The sequence below is a fragment of the Melopsittacus undulatus genome, chromosome 17, assembly GCF_012275295.1.
Source record: "Melopsittacus undulatus isolate bMelUnd1 chromosome 17, bMelUnd1.mat.Z, whole genome shotgun sequence".
In the NCBI taxonomy this organism is placed as follows: Eukaryota; Metazoa; Chordata; class Aves; order Psittaciformes; family Psittaculidae; genus Melopsittacus; species Melopsittacus undulatus.
Genome location: NC_047543.1, coordinates 2,437,132 through 2,454,233, shown reverse-complemented (window position 1 = coordinate 2,454,233; position 17,102 = coordinate 2,437,132). Strand labels below are relative to the sequence as shown.

The 17,102-nt window shown below is 44.2% G+C and overlaps 1 protein-coding gene across 2 annotated transcripts; it reads left to right on the top strand.

The window, feature by feature from the left end:
- The first annotated feature begins 2,431 nt into the window (after positions 1 to 2,431).
- GOSR2 (golgi SNAP receptor complex member 2) lies at positions 2,432 to 14,876 on the top strand. Of its 2 annotated transcripts, XR_004550363.1 has the most exons (7): positions 2,432 to 2,484; positions 3,362 to 3,426; positions 5,765 to 5,873; positions 6,906 to 7,038; positions 9,797 to 9,937; positions 11,780 to 14,553; positions 14,676 to 14,876. XR_004550363.1 is itself a non-coding variant. In XM_034070204.1 (6 exons), exons 1-6 carry the CDS (start codon positions 2,456 to 2,458, stop codon positions 11,939 to 11,941), a joined length of 639 nt encoding a protein of 212 aa, XP_033926095.1. In that variant the 5' UTR covers positions 2,432 to 2,455; the 3' UTR covers positions 11,942 to 14,876. The 2 variants fall into 2 exon arrangements, 1 of the variants encoding a protein (XP_033926095.1); XM_034070204.1 differs by having other exon boundaries at positions 11,780 to 14,876.
- The last annotated feature ends 2,226 nt before the right edge of the window (positions 14,877 to 17,102 follow it).

The window sequence follows — 17,102 nt, the reverse complement described above, 5'->3', positions numbered from 1 at the left end:
GCTGTGAGGTCTGGCTTGTGTAAAGGCAGTCTGTCAGAGCTGGGACATGCAGCCCCATGGCCTGCAGCTGGACTAAGTGAGGAGTCTCCATCAAGCATCCATCTAAATGTCTTGCCTCCGCGGCATGCCCTCAGGTTCGACACTCCTTTGTTTTTAAAGCCAGAGTTATTAGAACCAAGAAAGCATGCAAAGAGCTGGGAATACTTTGTGTGCCCGAAATAAAGGAGGGAGGGAGGAAGGGAGGAGGGGGAAAGAGTTTCTGTACCTGTTGGGATCATGCTTAGGGAAATAGGAAGAGACCCATTATTAGGGTCTGGTTTTAAATAGAGCATCAAGGTTTGTTTGTAAAGAGGGAGAACAAAGTCCCATGGCTGTGAGGCGAAAGCAGGGAGGTGGAGGCAGAACAAAGGAGACCCTACAAGGACCCAGCTTTCCCTTTGGTGCTGCAAAGCTTTAAACTAGAAGCCAGAGGAGAGCAATGGGGAATGCACCGACGGGGGTTTGAATGCACAGGGTGTCTGTAGATTGTTTGATAGAGAAAATCCCCACCGTTAGCTTGGGCTTTCTAAGGGAGCCGTGAATGTGAAATCCTGTAGGTGCTCCACAGGAATGACCTGGGGACACATCAGACATTGATAAGTGACTCTCTCCATCCCCTTTTATCCTGTTTACAATACAGAGGCTTTCCTTGAACAAAACCCTTTCTTTCCCCCTCCCTGCTCCTGGCTGTTGTGTCTAAATGAGCCAATTTGCTGAAGGACTCCTCCTGGATGGACTTGAAGTCTGACAGCAACAGCCGCTCCTCTGGTTTCTGGCAAACCCCCATTTCTTTACAAAGGAACAGAATCCATTCCTGTAGTGCAGCAGGAGAGAAATCCTCGCATCCATTTCCTTCAACATCTGTTTCCAGCAAGTATCTGAAAATGGGGTGTGATGGCTCAGACAAGAGAGCAAAGAACAAGGAGTGGATGGATTTGTCCCTGCTGCTAACTGAAGCAATGCTTCTTACTGATGCGCTGTTTATTCTTAGGCTGATGTGATTTCTGTGGCTTGAGTTATTAGACATCAGAGGATGATCTTTTGCTGGAGACCTGGCTTGCTGCATGGCAGGTAGAGTGTAATCCATCAAAGGATGGATACATAGAATCATAGAATCATATAATAGTTATTGTTGGAAAAGAGCTTAAGATCATCCAGTTCCAACCCCCTGCCATGAGCAGGGACACCTCGCACTAAACCATATCACCCAAGGCTTCATCCAACCTGGCCTTGAACACTGCCAGGGATGGAGCATTCACAACCTCCCTGGGCAACCCATTCCAGTGCCTCAGCACCCTCACAGTAAAGAACTTCTTCCTTAGATCCAGTCTAAACCTCCCCTGTTTCAGTTTGAACCCATTACCCCTTGTCCTGTCACTGCAGTCCCTAATGAAGAGTCCCTCCCCAGCATCCCTGTAGCCCCCTTCAGACACTGGAAGCTGCTCTGAGGTCTCCATGCAGCTTCTCTTTTCCAGGCTGAACAGCCCCAATGTTCTCCATACAGGAGCTGCTCCAGTCCCTGATCATCCTCGTGGCCTCCTCTGGGCTTGTTCCAACAGCTCCATGTCCTTCTAATGCTGAGGACCCCAGAACTGCACACAATGCTCCAGGTGAGGTCTCACAGAGGGGCAGGATCAGCTCCTTGGCCCTGCTGCTCATGCTCCTTTGGATGCAGCCCAGGATACAGTTGCTTTCTGGGCTGTAAGCACAAACTGCAGCCGGCTCATGTGCATTTTCTCATTGACCAACACGAGAACAAGATTAAAGATATGTATTTATTTCACTCGTTTACATGTGTATGATGCTCAGTGACCTGCTCCTATGTGACCAGCCTGTATGCTTAACTGACACAACCTTAAGTATAAATGAGCAGCAGCAAAGAAATCAACACTTCGGATACTGTTCCTGTCCCAAGGTTTCAGATGGTGACCAGTGTGACAGGAACTGCTTAAAGCTCCCCCACTTCTCAAAGTGCTTTCCCATAGGCTCATAGAACTGTTTGGGTTGGAAGGGACCTTAAAGCTCAATCAGTTCCCATCCCTGCCACAGGCAGGGACCCCTTCCACTGGAGCAGCTGCTCCAAGCCCGTGTCCCACCTGGCCTTGAGCACTGCCAGGGATGGGGCAGCCGCAGGTGCTCCCATGGTCCCTGAGTGTTTCGGGTGCACTTCACCCCCACCGGGACGATCCCCTCTGGAGGCCGGGGCCGGGTGAGGCCCCGGCTGAGGACCCGGCTGAGGCTCCGGGTGTTGGGGTGCCCGCAGCGGTGGTTCCGGACGCAGGGACCCGAGCGCGGTCCTGCAGCGCCCCCGGGCGGCGGCGCAGGCGCCTTGCAGGGAGGTGGGGAAGAGGAAGCGGAAGAGTCGGCGAGGCCGGAAGCGGACGGCGGTGACGTGGGCAGCGGCGGCGGCGGCGGCATGGAGGGGCTGTACCAGCACACCCACAAGTGCGTGAGGCCGCAGCGGGGCTGAGGGGAGGGTGTGGGGGCTGCGGAGGGAGCGGTCCCTGCGCCGCTCGGTGATGAGCTCTGAGGCAGAAGCTGTTCCCTGTGAGGGTGCTGAGGCGCTGGCACAGGGTGCCCAGAGAAGCTGTGGCTGCCCCATCCCTGGCAGTGCTCAAGGCCAGGTTGGACACAGGGGCTTGGAGCAGCTGCTCCAGTGGAAGGGGTCCCTGCCTGTGGCAGGGGTTGGAGCTGGATGGGCTTTAAGGTCCCTTCTAACCCAAAACACTGCGATTCCCTAGAAACAAGTGTTTCTGTGTTAGCAGCTGTACGTAGGTTAAGGTATGCAGATTCAATAGGGTGTTTATGGCAGCAGGGGTTGGAGATGTCTGATGGACACAAACCACTTTGGGAAACGTGTGACTGCTTGAAGGTAAAGTCCTCGCTGTGGCACAGATAAAGGTGATCTGGGGAGGGGAGAGCGGGGTCAGATCTCCCTCTGCTGTGAACCTGAACTCTTGGCTTCATGGTTATTGTGGATTGGATTGAATTGATGGCTTTTAGCGTGCCAGGTGTGGGAGGCCCTGTTCTGGTTATAAATACAAAAGGGAGCTACAAGTGGGTTGGGAATGTGAAGCCTTTTCACCTCTGTTTTTGGTTTTAAGCTTATTTTGTAGGTGCACATTGAGAACACAGCTTTCTCCATCCTGAAGAACTGCATTGGGGTTTCTGTGCTCATTGCTGCACTGAATGTAGCTCGTTCCTTTTCTGTTTGAAAAAAGTATTTTTAAGTGAAAGAAGCTGAATATTGAGGCTTTGACAAACGATTTTATTTCACAGCTCTCAACTGACTTCTGTTCATTTGCTCCTTGTCTTTTGAAAGGCAAGTCCATGAGGTCCAGTCTTACATGGGGCGCCTGGAGACTTCAGACAAAGAATCAGTGCACTGTAAGTAGTTGATTGGTGAGACAAGTCCTGATTTAGTTTAGCTTGCATCGTTAACCTGTGTGCTTCATCATGGGATGTACAAATTGGGCTTTCCAGTTGTTGTGATCAGCTGGTGAGACACATCACCAATGGAAATGCATTAGAATTACTTTGCTATTTTATTTCAATAAGGTGATGTTTTATGTGAAGGGCAGAGCAGAAAAGACAGAGCAAGACTTTACTTCAGATCATCTTCCTGTTCTAAGTTCTTCATTGACAGGTAGTGCTTACTGTGGCTGCTTTTGCAGTGCTTTGAGATGGGAATACCAGGTACTTTTTGGTGCTGTTAGATGTTGGAACTCCTTGTCAGAGTCTGCTGTGGAAGCCATCAGCATAAACAGGTTATAAACCCCACAGTGATGCAGTCATGGAGGTATAATGAACACGTGGATGTGCACATAACTGCAAATACAGTTTGGTAGAAGGTCAGAATGCTGAGAAATGTGATTCTGTATCTCTTTTGTCATTTTACTATTCCTTAAGCATCCACTAATTGGCAGTCTTTCCCAAAAGATGCTTGGTCCAGTTTCTGGACCATGATTTGGAGTGCAGGAATTTAAGCAGGATGATCCTTTTTCCATCAGAATCAGAAGCTGTAATTCTATCTGCTGATGAGAAATACATAGAACAAGTAGGTTTGAAATTGCTTCAGTGAATTTGGACTATTAGCCTGTGCTAATAAAATGACTGTAATAAAACACTGATATTTTCTGGCAGGACTTTTGCCAAGTGTATTTTGAACCTGTGTTTGAAACTCCAGTTTCTGTATGAGTGATAGCTAATGGGCCTCCTCAGGAAGTTCTGAAGGGGAGGGACACTGCTAGGATTGTGTACCATTTTACACGGACAATAAATAAACATACTGTGTCTCTGGATATATATTTAAGGACAGATACATGCTCTGGATATTAACATTTCAGAATTTATAGGAAAAAGGATTATCTTTTGGCTGGAGAGCAGGAATAGAAGTCATGAAATCAAACTTTCTGTTGCAGCTTTCCTTTTCCAACTGTGGAGGAATAATCCCTTCTTGCTCAGAAAAGCATGAGATGACCAAGATAATAATACTGGTGTTTGGACTGGGGAAAGCTAACATTGTCTGCTCTCCTGATTGCTTTTCTGTTGACTTTAGCTGTACTAAGTGATGGAGAGATGAATTAGGATACTTTGATTTGTGTCTGTATATGTAAGCTAGTTACTGTTGGTGTGAGATCAAAGGGCAAAGAAAAGGGACTGTGGGTGCTGTTTGCTTTTCTGGGTTCTGCTGAATGGGATTCTCTGGGAAGTCCTGAGATACTGTGGAGTAGCTGTCAGTTAATAATGATTTTCTGTGTACCTCTTGAGTCTAAATGCAGTAAGAACAAATGGTGCCTGTAGGATTTGGTGGTGATTTACAGCAGTTCTGAGCCTGCAGGACTGGCCTTGTGGCTGGATGGGCATGACAGTGCCTCTGTGCTCTCGACAGCCTGGATGTGCTCTGCAGGGTGTGTACCTGCAGCCCTACAACTCACCTGTCCGGTGATTAATAGTGCTCCTGTCTTTTGCCCTTCTGTGCAATTCTCTTGGGTTGTGAAATGCTGGATTGTGACATGGTTAAATGCAGTTGTCAAATGAGGAAGGGGGTTGTGGCTTGTACTGAGTTTTGCTGTACAGTGTAACTAAAAGCATATGACTCTTGCCCCAGTTGTATCCATTTCCCACCTCATTAAAGTACATGAGTTTGCACTGTGTGCTAGTGTCCCTTTGCTATTTCTACACAGGTTGACAGAAGCAATTGCAATGTAGATGAATACAGAGCCAATTACAGTGGCCTTGTTTTCTCCCTCGAAAGGGCTTTAGCCAGGTCTTTCTAGCTATTTGTCTAGTCTACCAGTTCCTGAATCCTTCCCATGCTCTGTCAATCTCCCCTGCTATAGGTATGGATGATGTGTATTAATGCTCTGTTAGCAGTTTGTCATTAAACTGCCATTGTGAGAACCATTTTGGCTATTGGCTCCTGTGAGCGAATCAATCCAAGGGAACAGGGAGAGGATGAAAGGGAGAATGTGGTATCTTTAATTCCTAATACATGGAGCTGGTAGGGGAAGAGGCTCAGATATCTTGAAAGAGCAGGGGGTTTCCTAGCTCCTTCCTCAGAGAAGGTGGAGGGAAAGGCAAGAGCCTCAAATTATTGTGATAAAGAAGTGGTTTCTCATGATATCTGGAGTTCTTGGTTACTGATTATTTTTTCCTATCCGGTAAGGATTTGCATCTGTCAGGTTTTAAATCCTGGTTTGAGTGCTTTTTTATTCCCTTGCAGTGGTAGAAAATGAAATTCAGGCCAGAATAGACAATATCTTCAGCAACTTGGAACGTCTGGAAATCCTGTCCAGCAAAGAGCCTCCCAATAAGCGACAGAATGCTAAACTGTAAGTGCACCTTCTTTGCTATGATAGTGTAGTCTTTGGTATTATTTTAATTACATTCATTGAAGCCCTTTGCCTTTTGATTCAAGTGAAAACTTTATACTTTGTGTAACATATCTCTGTGCTCTATGCTAGCCAAGTTGAGGCACAGAGGGCAAAATCGCTTTCCTTTGTTTAACCATAAACTGGTGATGGAGCTGGATTCGTGGCTCTGTTCTGAGATGATCAGAACATATCACTTGGATGCTTAAATTTATTCTTTATATGGCATTTGCTTTTAAAGGCATTTGTGGAGGTAAGGAGTAGAATTACTTCAGTTGGTATAGTTTTCTCTGGACCATTTTCCTACCCATTGGTGACTAAAATAAGGAGGTTTCTAAAGTGAGAGTTGGTTTGAGCCAGAGGTTGAACCAAAGAGCTCAGGACCTTCAGTTCTACTTTATCCTGTGACTCTACTATTAATGTTTGGTGCTAAAATGTCTTTGTTGATACTAGGGGAGGATTTCACATCAGCTGTATTATAGAGGTCAGTATCTGAAATAGTCATCTCGGCTTTCTTTGTAGTAATCAAAAATGTAAGTAGAGACCACAGAGTTCTGGATGTCATTTGTTTTAGCCTAATGGAGAGGTCTCTTGTATTGCCTCCTGACTTTGAAGCTAATTAATGAAACCTGAAAGCTTCATCTTTTATGGAAAGGGGATCATGGAATAGAAACTACAAATCCTACTGTCTTTCCAGATCTGTGTTAAATGAGGAATATATATATCACTCCTGAAGAGATAGGATGTCCAAGTGTATCATTTAGCCCCCAGTTAAATAATCACCTGTTTAGTAGAAGAATGAGGCACAGAAGATCTAAGCCTGGAATACAGGCCTAAGCTTGAATGACTTTTATCTACTAGATAAGTAGAACCCATTATTCTTTATTATTTGTCACTGTTAATCTATAATGCTCCATTATTCCTATTAAGAACACTGGAAAAGAATGGTATTTTTATCCCTGGGAATGTCTTGCTGCTGTTGATCTTTTCTAGCCGGGTTGATCAGCTCAAGTATGATGTTCAGCACCTGCAGACAGCTCTGAGGAACTTCCAGCATCGTCGGTACATCCGGGAGCAGCAGGAGCGACAGCGAGAGGAGCTGCTTGCACGTACATTCACTACTAATGTAAATAGTCTTTGCTTTTAGCTCTCTGGGTTCTAGAAGCTCTAGGCTTTCAGAGGAGTTTCAGGCAAGACATAGGCCTGATTCTGATGCTGTAAATGGAGTAAAGATAGAAAAGAGTAACAATATGTGCTGGAAAAAGTACAACTCTCATGAGGGACACTTGAGCCATTCAGAGGCAGTAGTAAAAGACTCCAGAAGGTGCTGCTCCTCTTTTATTCAGTGCCTGACTTTATCTGATAATTGTAAAGGAGAAAATGAGGTACCAAATGTACTCACATGTCTGACTTGAATTTGTGTCCAATGCCTTAGTCAAATCCTGACATCTGTAAACTGTTATACACCCTCCTCTCAGTAGATGTCAGCAAGCTTTAATTTGTCCAAATCACACAGCTGGAAAAAAACCAAACCCTTGCTTTTTATCTGTAAATGACTGAAAAGTTTTTAATAACAGGGATGTGTTTCCACCTGTTCTTGTTAATCCTTTGTTCCTCCACTGGGAAGTTCCCCAGTGCAAATTCCTTTGCTTAAATCATGTAGGTTTGCTTACAGCTTTCATTTTGCTGTGACTCAAAAGCTAGTCTTTGGTTTGGCTTTTGTGGGTTTCTTTTTTTTCTTTCTTTTTTCTTTCTTGTTAATGGCACATAACCCATCATTCCTTATCTGTGTTGTCATTATCTTATCATTCCTTGTCTGTGCTGTTAGGGCAAAGGAGAATGAGCGTGAGCAATCTTACTCTCTTGAGATTTGGGAAGTTCAGTGCACTTCTCAAAGCCTGACATGAAGGTGAACCTGAGCTTTAGGTTGGCTGTTTTGAAGTTATAAACAAGATTTGAAAGGAACACTGGAACCTGATTTGCTTTTAAAACCCTGTGGTGTTTCTCTGCAAATATGGAGACATTTTCCTACAGGAAAAATTGTCCAGAAATAAAACACATGTAAGTGGATCAGTTTTGAAGAGCAGTAGCTCTGCAAATACAATATAAATGGCAAATTGGGTTTTTTCTCCTTTAGATGTTGAAAGGTATCTCAAGATGAAAGGAAAAGACCCCAAACCATTATTATTTTGTATTTCTTTCAACTCATAATAAAATTGTGACTTTTGAAGTAGAATGACCCTTTAATAGGAAACTGATGATTGATTTGTCAGCTATTGGCCTATCTGTTGTGCTTAGAAGTTCACATGTTTCTATTTATATACTACCCTATTAAACAGAAATGACAGCTGAGCGTGTAAGCATCCTGAGTAAATCACTGTAACATACAGAACAGCTTTGGAAAGCTGTAGCAGTGTCTGAACAATCTGCTTAATTCAAAGAGAAATACGGTCCTTATGTTTAAGGCCTTCCCTTGTACCATTCTGGAGAAAACCTCTAACAGCAAATGAAAGAGATGATGCCATTGAGTCTCCCTGTGAAGAGGGTCAAATCTTTGGTAGTTTTCTTGCTGCCTTGGGGTGTATGATAAAACCCTACAAGGTCCTCATTTAGGAAATCAAATTCTTGCTGAAGTCTTATATATACCTGAAATAACAGCTGCTCAGCTGCAAATCCAAGTGCTCCTGCTCTGCAGGCTCATGTAAGACAAGACGCTTGTTTCAACCTTAGTTCTTCATTGACGTTTGATCAGAGATGTGTGTGCTGACACAGGTTCTTCATCCACTGACTTTGACCCTGCGGCTGCTAACAACTCTTATCCTTTATTCACTCTTTTACAGTAAGCAGCACACCCCTCGAGGCTGTACAACATCTGACAGTGGATCATACATGTCATTCCCATATTAACTTCTATCATAATCACCAGAGTCTCCTCAGAGCAAGTTTGAGGATGTTATGTGTGTGTAACCTACAGCCAGCAGTCAGGTGTAGGGTATAAACCATCTTTTGCCTAAATATGAATTCTGCATGTTGGTAGCTCTTGTACCAAGTACATGGGAGCAGGTAGGGCAGGGGTTCTACACTTACCTCTTACCAGTGTCATGATTCCTGTTCATAAACTGGGGTGGGAGTGATGAGCTGTTATCTTGGACTCTCTGGATGGAAGGGTGTCCAGAGAAGATTAAACTGGAGGCCTTTGAAAGACAAAAGTGATCACATCCTCCAGTCTCTTATGCAATCCAGATTACAGAGTTTTATCCAGTTATTTCCATTTAAAGATGCATATTTGAGCTAATGCATATTTTCTGGAAAAACTGCTACTTTTTTAATGGTTTCCAGTTTTTTTTAAGACTAGGCCTTGGGTGCTGAGCAAATCAAACCTTCAGGGAGCAAGGTCAATGTCTTTTTGCCCTCATCAGCAATTTGCACCATGTTGTAAATTTACAGTGTTCTGCAGGCCTTTTGTCACTTAGAAATGTGACACTAAATCAAAGTCTCTCACTTGCAGGGCTCACATTGACTCCTTGTTGAACACCTTCTGCTACTTCTGATGTTCTCGCTTATAAAACCCTTTCCTACATAGATCAGTCTGTAAGAAATTCTCCACTTTTAATCTGACTTTTTAGCCTTTGAGAACTAATTGCAGTCAAACACACCTGATCAACTTTGCCTTTTGGCTTGCCTCCCTTAGGCTTCTCTTTTTTCCACTCAAATATGAATGTATTTAGTATCTGTATGAAAACATGTTTAAAACATAATCCTTCCAGTCCTGTCAAGGTTTTCTTGCCACGTTTGTTTCTGCATGTTCTTGTTGTGGATCTAACTATGTGTGGACTGTGTGTGTGAGCAGGCAAGGTAACCAAGACCCTGCATTTCCCCCACAGGACTCTGACACCACCATAGCGATCGACGAAACATTACAGTTTAATGAATCCCTCCAGAATGCCCATCGTGGCATGGATGATCTTATTGGCAGTGGGACCAACATCCTTCAGGGCCTGAGGGACCAGAGAGTGACATTAAAGGTGGGGGCATCCTGTTTTACCAAAAAGACCCCACATTTTTCTGTGTTTGTGATGACTTCAGTAAAACAAATACACAACTTTCTTCCATTACACTGCTTCAAGCTGAGAATGCTTGAAGGCCCAAACTCCATTTAAACCTGAAATCTTTACATTTTATAATCCTATTAGGAACATCTTTAAGCTCTTTTGGTGGCTGGATGGCCTAACAATCTTCACCTGCATGGTACTTAGTATCTGGAGTGATTAACGTTGTATTCTGTTCCCTTTTGTTTTAAGAATGGCACGCTGTGAGTTCTGTTCTTTTGGAAGCATCAGGTCCTTCTGTTTTCAGGGGGATTTATCTTCTCATCACAGATGAGGAAATAGCTGCTCATATTCCTTTGCCCCTTAGCTTAGCTTTTTTTACATACCAGAGACTTCGTTGCCCATTTACAAATCTGGCAGAAGCAGCCTGGAGGCAGCTCACAAAGATCAATGGGCTAATTTGGAAGCTTGTTATTCCATGTAACTTCTTGGGTATTGGATATAAATGTGTATGAACCAAGTATTCCCAACTTACTGCAAGGCTTTAACTGTTCTGGCTGTACAAGTCCACTGTTCCGCTGACTGCAAGACTTAAGAGTCTTCACTTTCTCATTGTTTGCTTTGGTTTTAAAGCTTCCTATTTGGTTTCTGTTCTCCAAGCAAGTTTCATTGTGAGCTAGTGTGGAAACATTGCTGCAGAGACAGAAGTGTTGAAAGCAGAGTATCCAGGGTTTGATGTGAGGGGTATGAAATGAGGTGAAAAATGTGATTATGTCTAACTAACAAAGACATAACCTGATTTCAGCAAAGGGCCTTCTAGAGAAGAAGCTGGTTATCTCACTTGGTACTGCAATTCCGTGTATTTTATGGATTGAGAAACTGTGCATGTATGTCCAATATAGTTGATATAGATTCTGTTCTCCAAAAGCTTTTCTGACCTTAAGGCAGGTTTATATTCAAAGCCATTGCCAAATTTCATGGTTTTAGTCTCCTGCAAGCACAGATTCAGTGGACTGGGAGAACAGAAGGTAGAGATTTTATTTGAAGGAGTAGAGCACTGTGATGGGAATCTGTGCTATTGCCCCTGCTCAGAGATTAAGTAAATCTTAAGTCTTTCTGAAGCAGAGTGTGCTGTTAAAGACTTGGTCCCAGAAGGCATTTTAAGACACTCTGTCCATTATCATTACCATGGTGTGACAAGGGTGTTTGCTGCCTCCTGCCCTGCTGCTCGCTGTGTTTACCTGCCATGTGCTTACTGCTCATGATGTGGAAACTGGTGGCATCCCCATTCTGAATAATACCAACTGCTTCAGCAGTGAAACAGAACTGAGGTGTGGGCCTGTCTACACCCTTTGTTCAGTGCTTTTCTCTGGAAAGATTTCTCAAAATCACATTACCTACACTTTTACATGCCTTGTCATTGCACCCTACCATTAACCTTACAAGTTTCTAGACCCGCTTTTCAATCTCTTGTTGGTATGAATTGTGCTTCAGCAGGAGGGAAGTTGTACAAGCAAGACTGTCGGATGAAGAAACCTCAAGCTTTTACTGGACTGTGTCTGAAAAAGGATCAGGAGAACTATTAATGTCTCTGTAGGGAGTGCACATTCTCTGAGACACTCTTCATGATGTCTCCATCTGCACAGATTGTTCTGTATCTTTAACCACATTCCTGTTCATGTGTGTGATTTGTCTCATCATTCAGCTATTTCCAGGGTCCTGGTCTTAGATTGTAGGAACTGTTGGCTAAGAGCAAGTTCCACTGATCAGAATGACTGTGAGGTTAATTGTTTCTCTTTACTGTCTTTTTGTTCCTAGGGTACTCATAAGAAGATCCTGGATGTGGCCAACATGTTGGGCTTATCCAACACAGTGATGCGGCTGATCGAGAAGCGAGCCTTTCAAGATAAATACTTCATGATTGGGGGAATGATTCTGACTTGTGTCATTATGTTTCTCGTTGTGCAGTATCTGACATGAGCTACTGAACTGTATTATCAGAGGTGATGGTCTTGTGGAGCAAGATGGACTGTCCTCCAAAGCATACTTTCCTTTGAGTGCTGCTTTGGATAAGCCCCTCCTGTGAACTCCAGGGTTCACAAATCACACTCATGCGGGAAGCATGTAGGGAAACAAATTTCTCTGGGGTCACTGTAGTTGAGAATGGCCCTATAAAAAAATAACCCCATCCCCTCCTGCTCTCACCTCATTGACTGCAAGTTTAAGAATCTGTTAAGTAGGAAGCAGCAGTATTGCAAGTTAGGAGTGTCCTTTTGGATAGGGATGGGTAGGGATAAGAGGATTCAAAGGCAGAGCATAAGATGTAATGAGCTTTTCCTGTGCTATCTAGAAGGGACCCTGATCACTGTATTTTGCCATGAAAGAATGCCTGTGAGGAGAATTTGTATCAATTGTAGCACGCTCCTGGGGAGCCAGTGTGCGGAAAGATAGGAAGTAAAGGATTCCCATCTGCAAACTCACTGTTTTGCTTGGAGGAAGATGGATTTGTGGGGAAGGGTTTTAAAGCACAGTTATAACCTCAGCAAACTTTTTTTCGTACACATACAGTATTAACCAGCACAAGTATTGCTGTTTTAGGCTGAAATGCTTCTCCTCTGAGGTATGTTTTGGTACCTTTTTATGCCCTGCAGCTTCCCAGTGGAAGCTGAATGCTGTACTGCCTGCTTTCAGCTAGATGCACATCAAGCCTGTGTCATCCCACTGTGCCTAGTACCAAATATAACCTCTAAGACATTTTAAATGCCAGTGCACATCATGTTTTGGTGAGTTGTATTCACTTTCTGAGGTGGTTGGTTGGGGTTTTGTGCTCTGTGGCTGGTATTTTTTGAGCCTGTGAAGCAGGGAAGTCCTCACTGTGCTCAAATTGAGGTTTCTGATTTTTACGTTCATAGAACTGGAATGGGCTCTCTGTGCTGTTCAGAATAACAGTGGGATCAGGGCAACAGACTATTCACTTAAAATGAGCAGTGTCAAAAGAGTTTCCTGAAGTTACGTGCCTTGGGATGGCAGAAACATCCATCACACTGTGTTACCCTTTGTACCTGCAGAATTACTGTGAAAGAGTCCCACACACATCATCTCAGAGGTGAGGACAGCCAGCTTAGATGTATCTCCTCACAGTTATGAAATGCCTCATTGTGTAAATATGGCACTTACCCTGTGGACTGGTGGGGCTCCATTGGAATGGCCTTCCTGAGATTTTGGGCATCATCCATTTCAATCCACTTTCAGATACATTCCCATCCCAGTGGAGCATCTGGAGCATTTCCAGATGCTCAACACAGAAGGGTCATATGTGGCATAATGATGGCAATTCCTTGGGGTTTTTTCTGCCTGGAATGGTTGTGAGTCTCTTACTTAGTAACAGATTACGAGTTCTGCCTTCTGTCTTTGATGCAATGAGCTTTGTTTTTATTACGCAGTCTGGAGAAATGGTATTAATAACTGTACAAAGCGAATTTGGGCTAATAGGGGCAAGTGAGGCAGGGTTTAGCTATTGTTTATGCAGCTTTTTTACAGGTGCCTAACTGAAGTACTGCCTGACTTATGTGCTGTGGTACAGCTTTATGCGCAGGTGAGAGAACTCAGCTCAATCTGCTGTTATAGGCCAGTCAGCTTCACACTTGGAACACAGGGCAGGAGAAGAGTCAGGGCTCAGAGCACTGGCTGGCTCCTGCAGATGCAGAAGTGAAGGCCAGGCTGCTGTCAGTGCCTAGATAATCCTCTCAAATGGTTCAGCAGAAGAAAGCCTCGATGCTTGTTACATATCCAGTGTGCAGCTCACCTTCTGGTTGCCCATTTTCTGCTTCTCAGTGTGCTCTGTGCTCCTCAGTTCACCAGGCCTTCCAAATGAAACACGTTAGCAGATCAAGTAGTTATTTGAGGGATGAAGGAATTAAAAGGAGGTCTGCAGTGATAAATCACCTATCTTGCTGTATCTGTAATCTAAATCCTGTATCTAGATCAACCTTACATTTATTTTAAATCTGAAATCTAATAGATACTGTACACTTGAGAGATCCTCTTCTCTGAGATCAGTTTGGCATCTTTTAAAGGGATCCCTGGCAAATCTTTTTGTTCCCATAAACTGGTCCAATTCCACTTTGATTTTCCAGCTTCATGGTTTGGCTTTCAAAGAATGTCCTCTGATGGTGTGTCAAGTTCATGTAATTGTGACCTGGGGTAGCAGGATCTGGCTTCTACCAAAGTGGGACTTCAGCCAATTTGTTTCCTATATTTGGCTTGTGGTAGGAGCCATAAAATAATTGGAACGGGATTTTTTGTTTCCTGGTTTTGAAACTATGTTGACATTTTAATACATTTCTGTTTATTTTGCCCTCTTAGGGTTTCCATGTACTGCTGTAGGCTGATTTCCCCTTTGTAAGCAGTGTCCTTGCTATTCATTGTCTAGAGGTGCAGTGTGGGGCTTGAAGGAACAACCTGGGTAACTGGACTTGATGACTTCAACAGATCTGTACTGCATGTCAAGTCCAAAATGATGTACAAGAGCATCTGTGCTGTGTCAGACATGTAAAACCCTCAAAGCTTCTGTCATTACAGCAGGAGCACAGGTAGGCTCAGGATTCCTGCTAACATGAAATGACACAGAGCTGAAACCCTCATCTCTTTACAGATGTTGCTGCTGTGGCTCTGTAGTTTTCTTTCTTCCTAAAGACCACCTTTTCCTCAACAGAGTTGTTTTGTTTCTGAACTCGTGTGGCATGGCCAAGTATCCCAGCTGTTGGATGAACTGTTCTCATGAGAGGACCCTGTGGAAATTAACTTTCCATTGGAAAAAAACCAACCCTTTTTACCAGTATTTTATACATGAAGGGGCAAGGGTGGGACATGATGTGATTCATGTGATGGGAATAAAGATTTTTTTTCAACCAAATTAAGGTTTTTTACCTTGGCTAACATGGAACGTGCTCAGGTACCTCAACAAGCTGGACACATTCCGGTATCCTCAGTACTGAAACAGGTAGGCACAAGCTGGCTTGGCCAAATGGGGAATCCATGCCTGAGCTCAGATGTGAAGAGGAAGTTTTACAGGAAGTGGGTACGGGATCAGCTCCCCTTGGAGGAATGGATAATGCACAAAGCTCAGCTGGCATTGAAACTAGTGAGGGATAAGAAGGGCTTGTGTGAACACATTGGCAGCAAAAGGAATTAAAGCCTCCAGCCAAAGGGGACACTAGAGGAGGCAGCTGAGTAACCCAAGTCTTTCCTCCTGCAATCTCTCCCACTGTTTGCCTGCCCAGGAAGGTGTGGCAGACACTCCACCTGGGGGGACTGAAGTCTCCACCAAAGGGAGAGGTGGCTGTTTCTGCTACCATAAGGAGGGGGAGTGTGGAGCCAGATGGAAACATGCAGGGAGGCATAAAACAGGAATGTCCTGCATATGGAGGGAGAAAGTGTGCAATGAGGAGAATGGAGATGGGAAATGCAGGGTGGATTTTCTTCCCAGTTCACTGAGAATGGATGAAGAGGGAACTCTGCAAAGGAGAAGGCACCAGAAGGGAGAGGGTTCATGTTGAGTAGCCCAGTTTGCATCTTTTAGTATGGAAGGTGTGGAAGATCACCTTTCTCTTGCAATTTATGTTTTGGGTTGCAGTCATTCAGCTACAAACCACTTATTTAATGACAAAACATCCAGCAAAGTATGGAAAAAGCAACATCTCCTGTAGCATGAGACAAAACCAGTAATAACACTACCTCTGAGTGGAGTAACAATATCAAATGTTTCAACAGTAGAAGAAAAATACCTCTTTGTGAGCTGTAACATAATGCAAAGGTTATGGTGTCATGTCTTAACAGTAATACTGTATAAGAATTTTATACTGGAATCTTTGAATGGTTTGTGTTGGAGGGAATGTCAAAGCTCATCCAGCTCCAACCCCTGCCATGGGCAGGGACACCTTCCACTAGAGCAGCTTGCTCCAAGCCCTGTCCAACCTGACCTTCAACACTTGCATACAAATACATTCTACTATATTATAAATAGTATTTTAATGTACTATACATAATATATAATGTATATATTATTTATATTAAAATATAAGTATTACTATTCCTATGGAAAGCCCACATTTCCATAATCTCAGAGAGGCAGCCAGAGGAAGACATGGGTGCCCTGTGCTGCCTGAGTCTGCTTGTGGGGTACACATCACGGAGCCAGACCTGGCTTCTTCCATCCTTTCTGCTCTGCCACTCTTCCTACACAGGCTTTTAGCACATTTAGGATTTGGTTACACAGTAGTTTGAACAAACCTAAGAGGGCACCAGGAGCAACAACAAGGAATTCCAGTGTGTCCAGGAATCTGTGCCTCAAGAGAAAAAAATGCCTCTTCTCTGAGTCACAAGTGGCAACTGCTGACAACCATTTCTATCCCAGATATCCATAGGCATTTCTAGTCAGACCAGTCCTATTGCCACAGCGCTGGTAGCTCAGACAAGGCAGAAATGCCCCAGCAGGCAGGATGCACCCACTGGAGTGCTCAGAGCAAGCACAGACACTGCTGAGCTTCCAAGAAACTGAGGTTGAAGTGAGTACATGCTCCAGACCAGAAGGGGCTGGTATTTCCCTACATCCCATCAGTTTCTCCTGGCAAGGGCCACATCTAGCTTCTAGAGAAGGGGGTAAAGGTTCCAGCACTGCCCAGCCTACCCATCACTAGGGAGTTTAACACAGGAATATTGTGGCTGTGACCATAGTGATCGTCACATGAAAGTCCTCTGCCACCTTGGAGTAGCTGCTGTTTGGCATACTGCTGAAAATACTCCTTGTCCTGTGGTAAATACAAAACAACCAGAAGGAGCTGACAGCCCAATGACAGACAATACTGGGGTTTTACATAGTCATAATGCTGGAGGAGGGTCATCTCCATGTTTTACACCTTTGCAGCCTGTTAATCACTTTCCCCAACCCTCCCAAATAACTGCAGGGAACAATAAAATGATAGGTTTCCTGCTCTTCAAAGGCAGCAGCATATGCAGGACATGCTTGAGGAGACTGAGGATATGTGATTTCAGATCTCAGAGCTCTATCATGTGTTGGTCACACCCACCTTACAAGACAAAACCACTTCTTGTGGTCCCTACCCCCCAATTACTATGGCCA

Coding starts and splice junctions, on each gene's coding strand:
- GOSR2 (XM_034070204.1), top strand. CDS start 2,456: ATGGAGGGGCTGTACCAGCACACCCACAA. Junction 2,485..3,361: donor CTGTACCAGCACACCCACAA/GTGCGTGAGGCC, acceptor GTCTTTTGAAAG/GCAAGTCCATGAGGTCCAGT. Junction 7,039..9,796: donor CACGTACATTCACTACTAAT/GTAAATAGTCTT, acceptor TTTCCCCCACAG/GACTCTGACACCACCATAGC.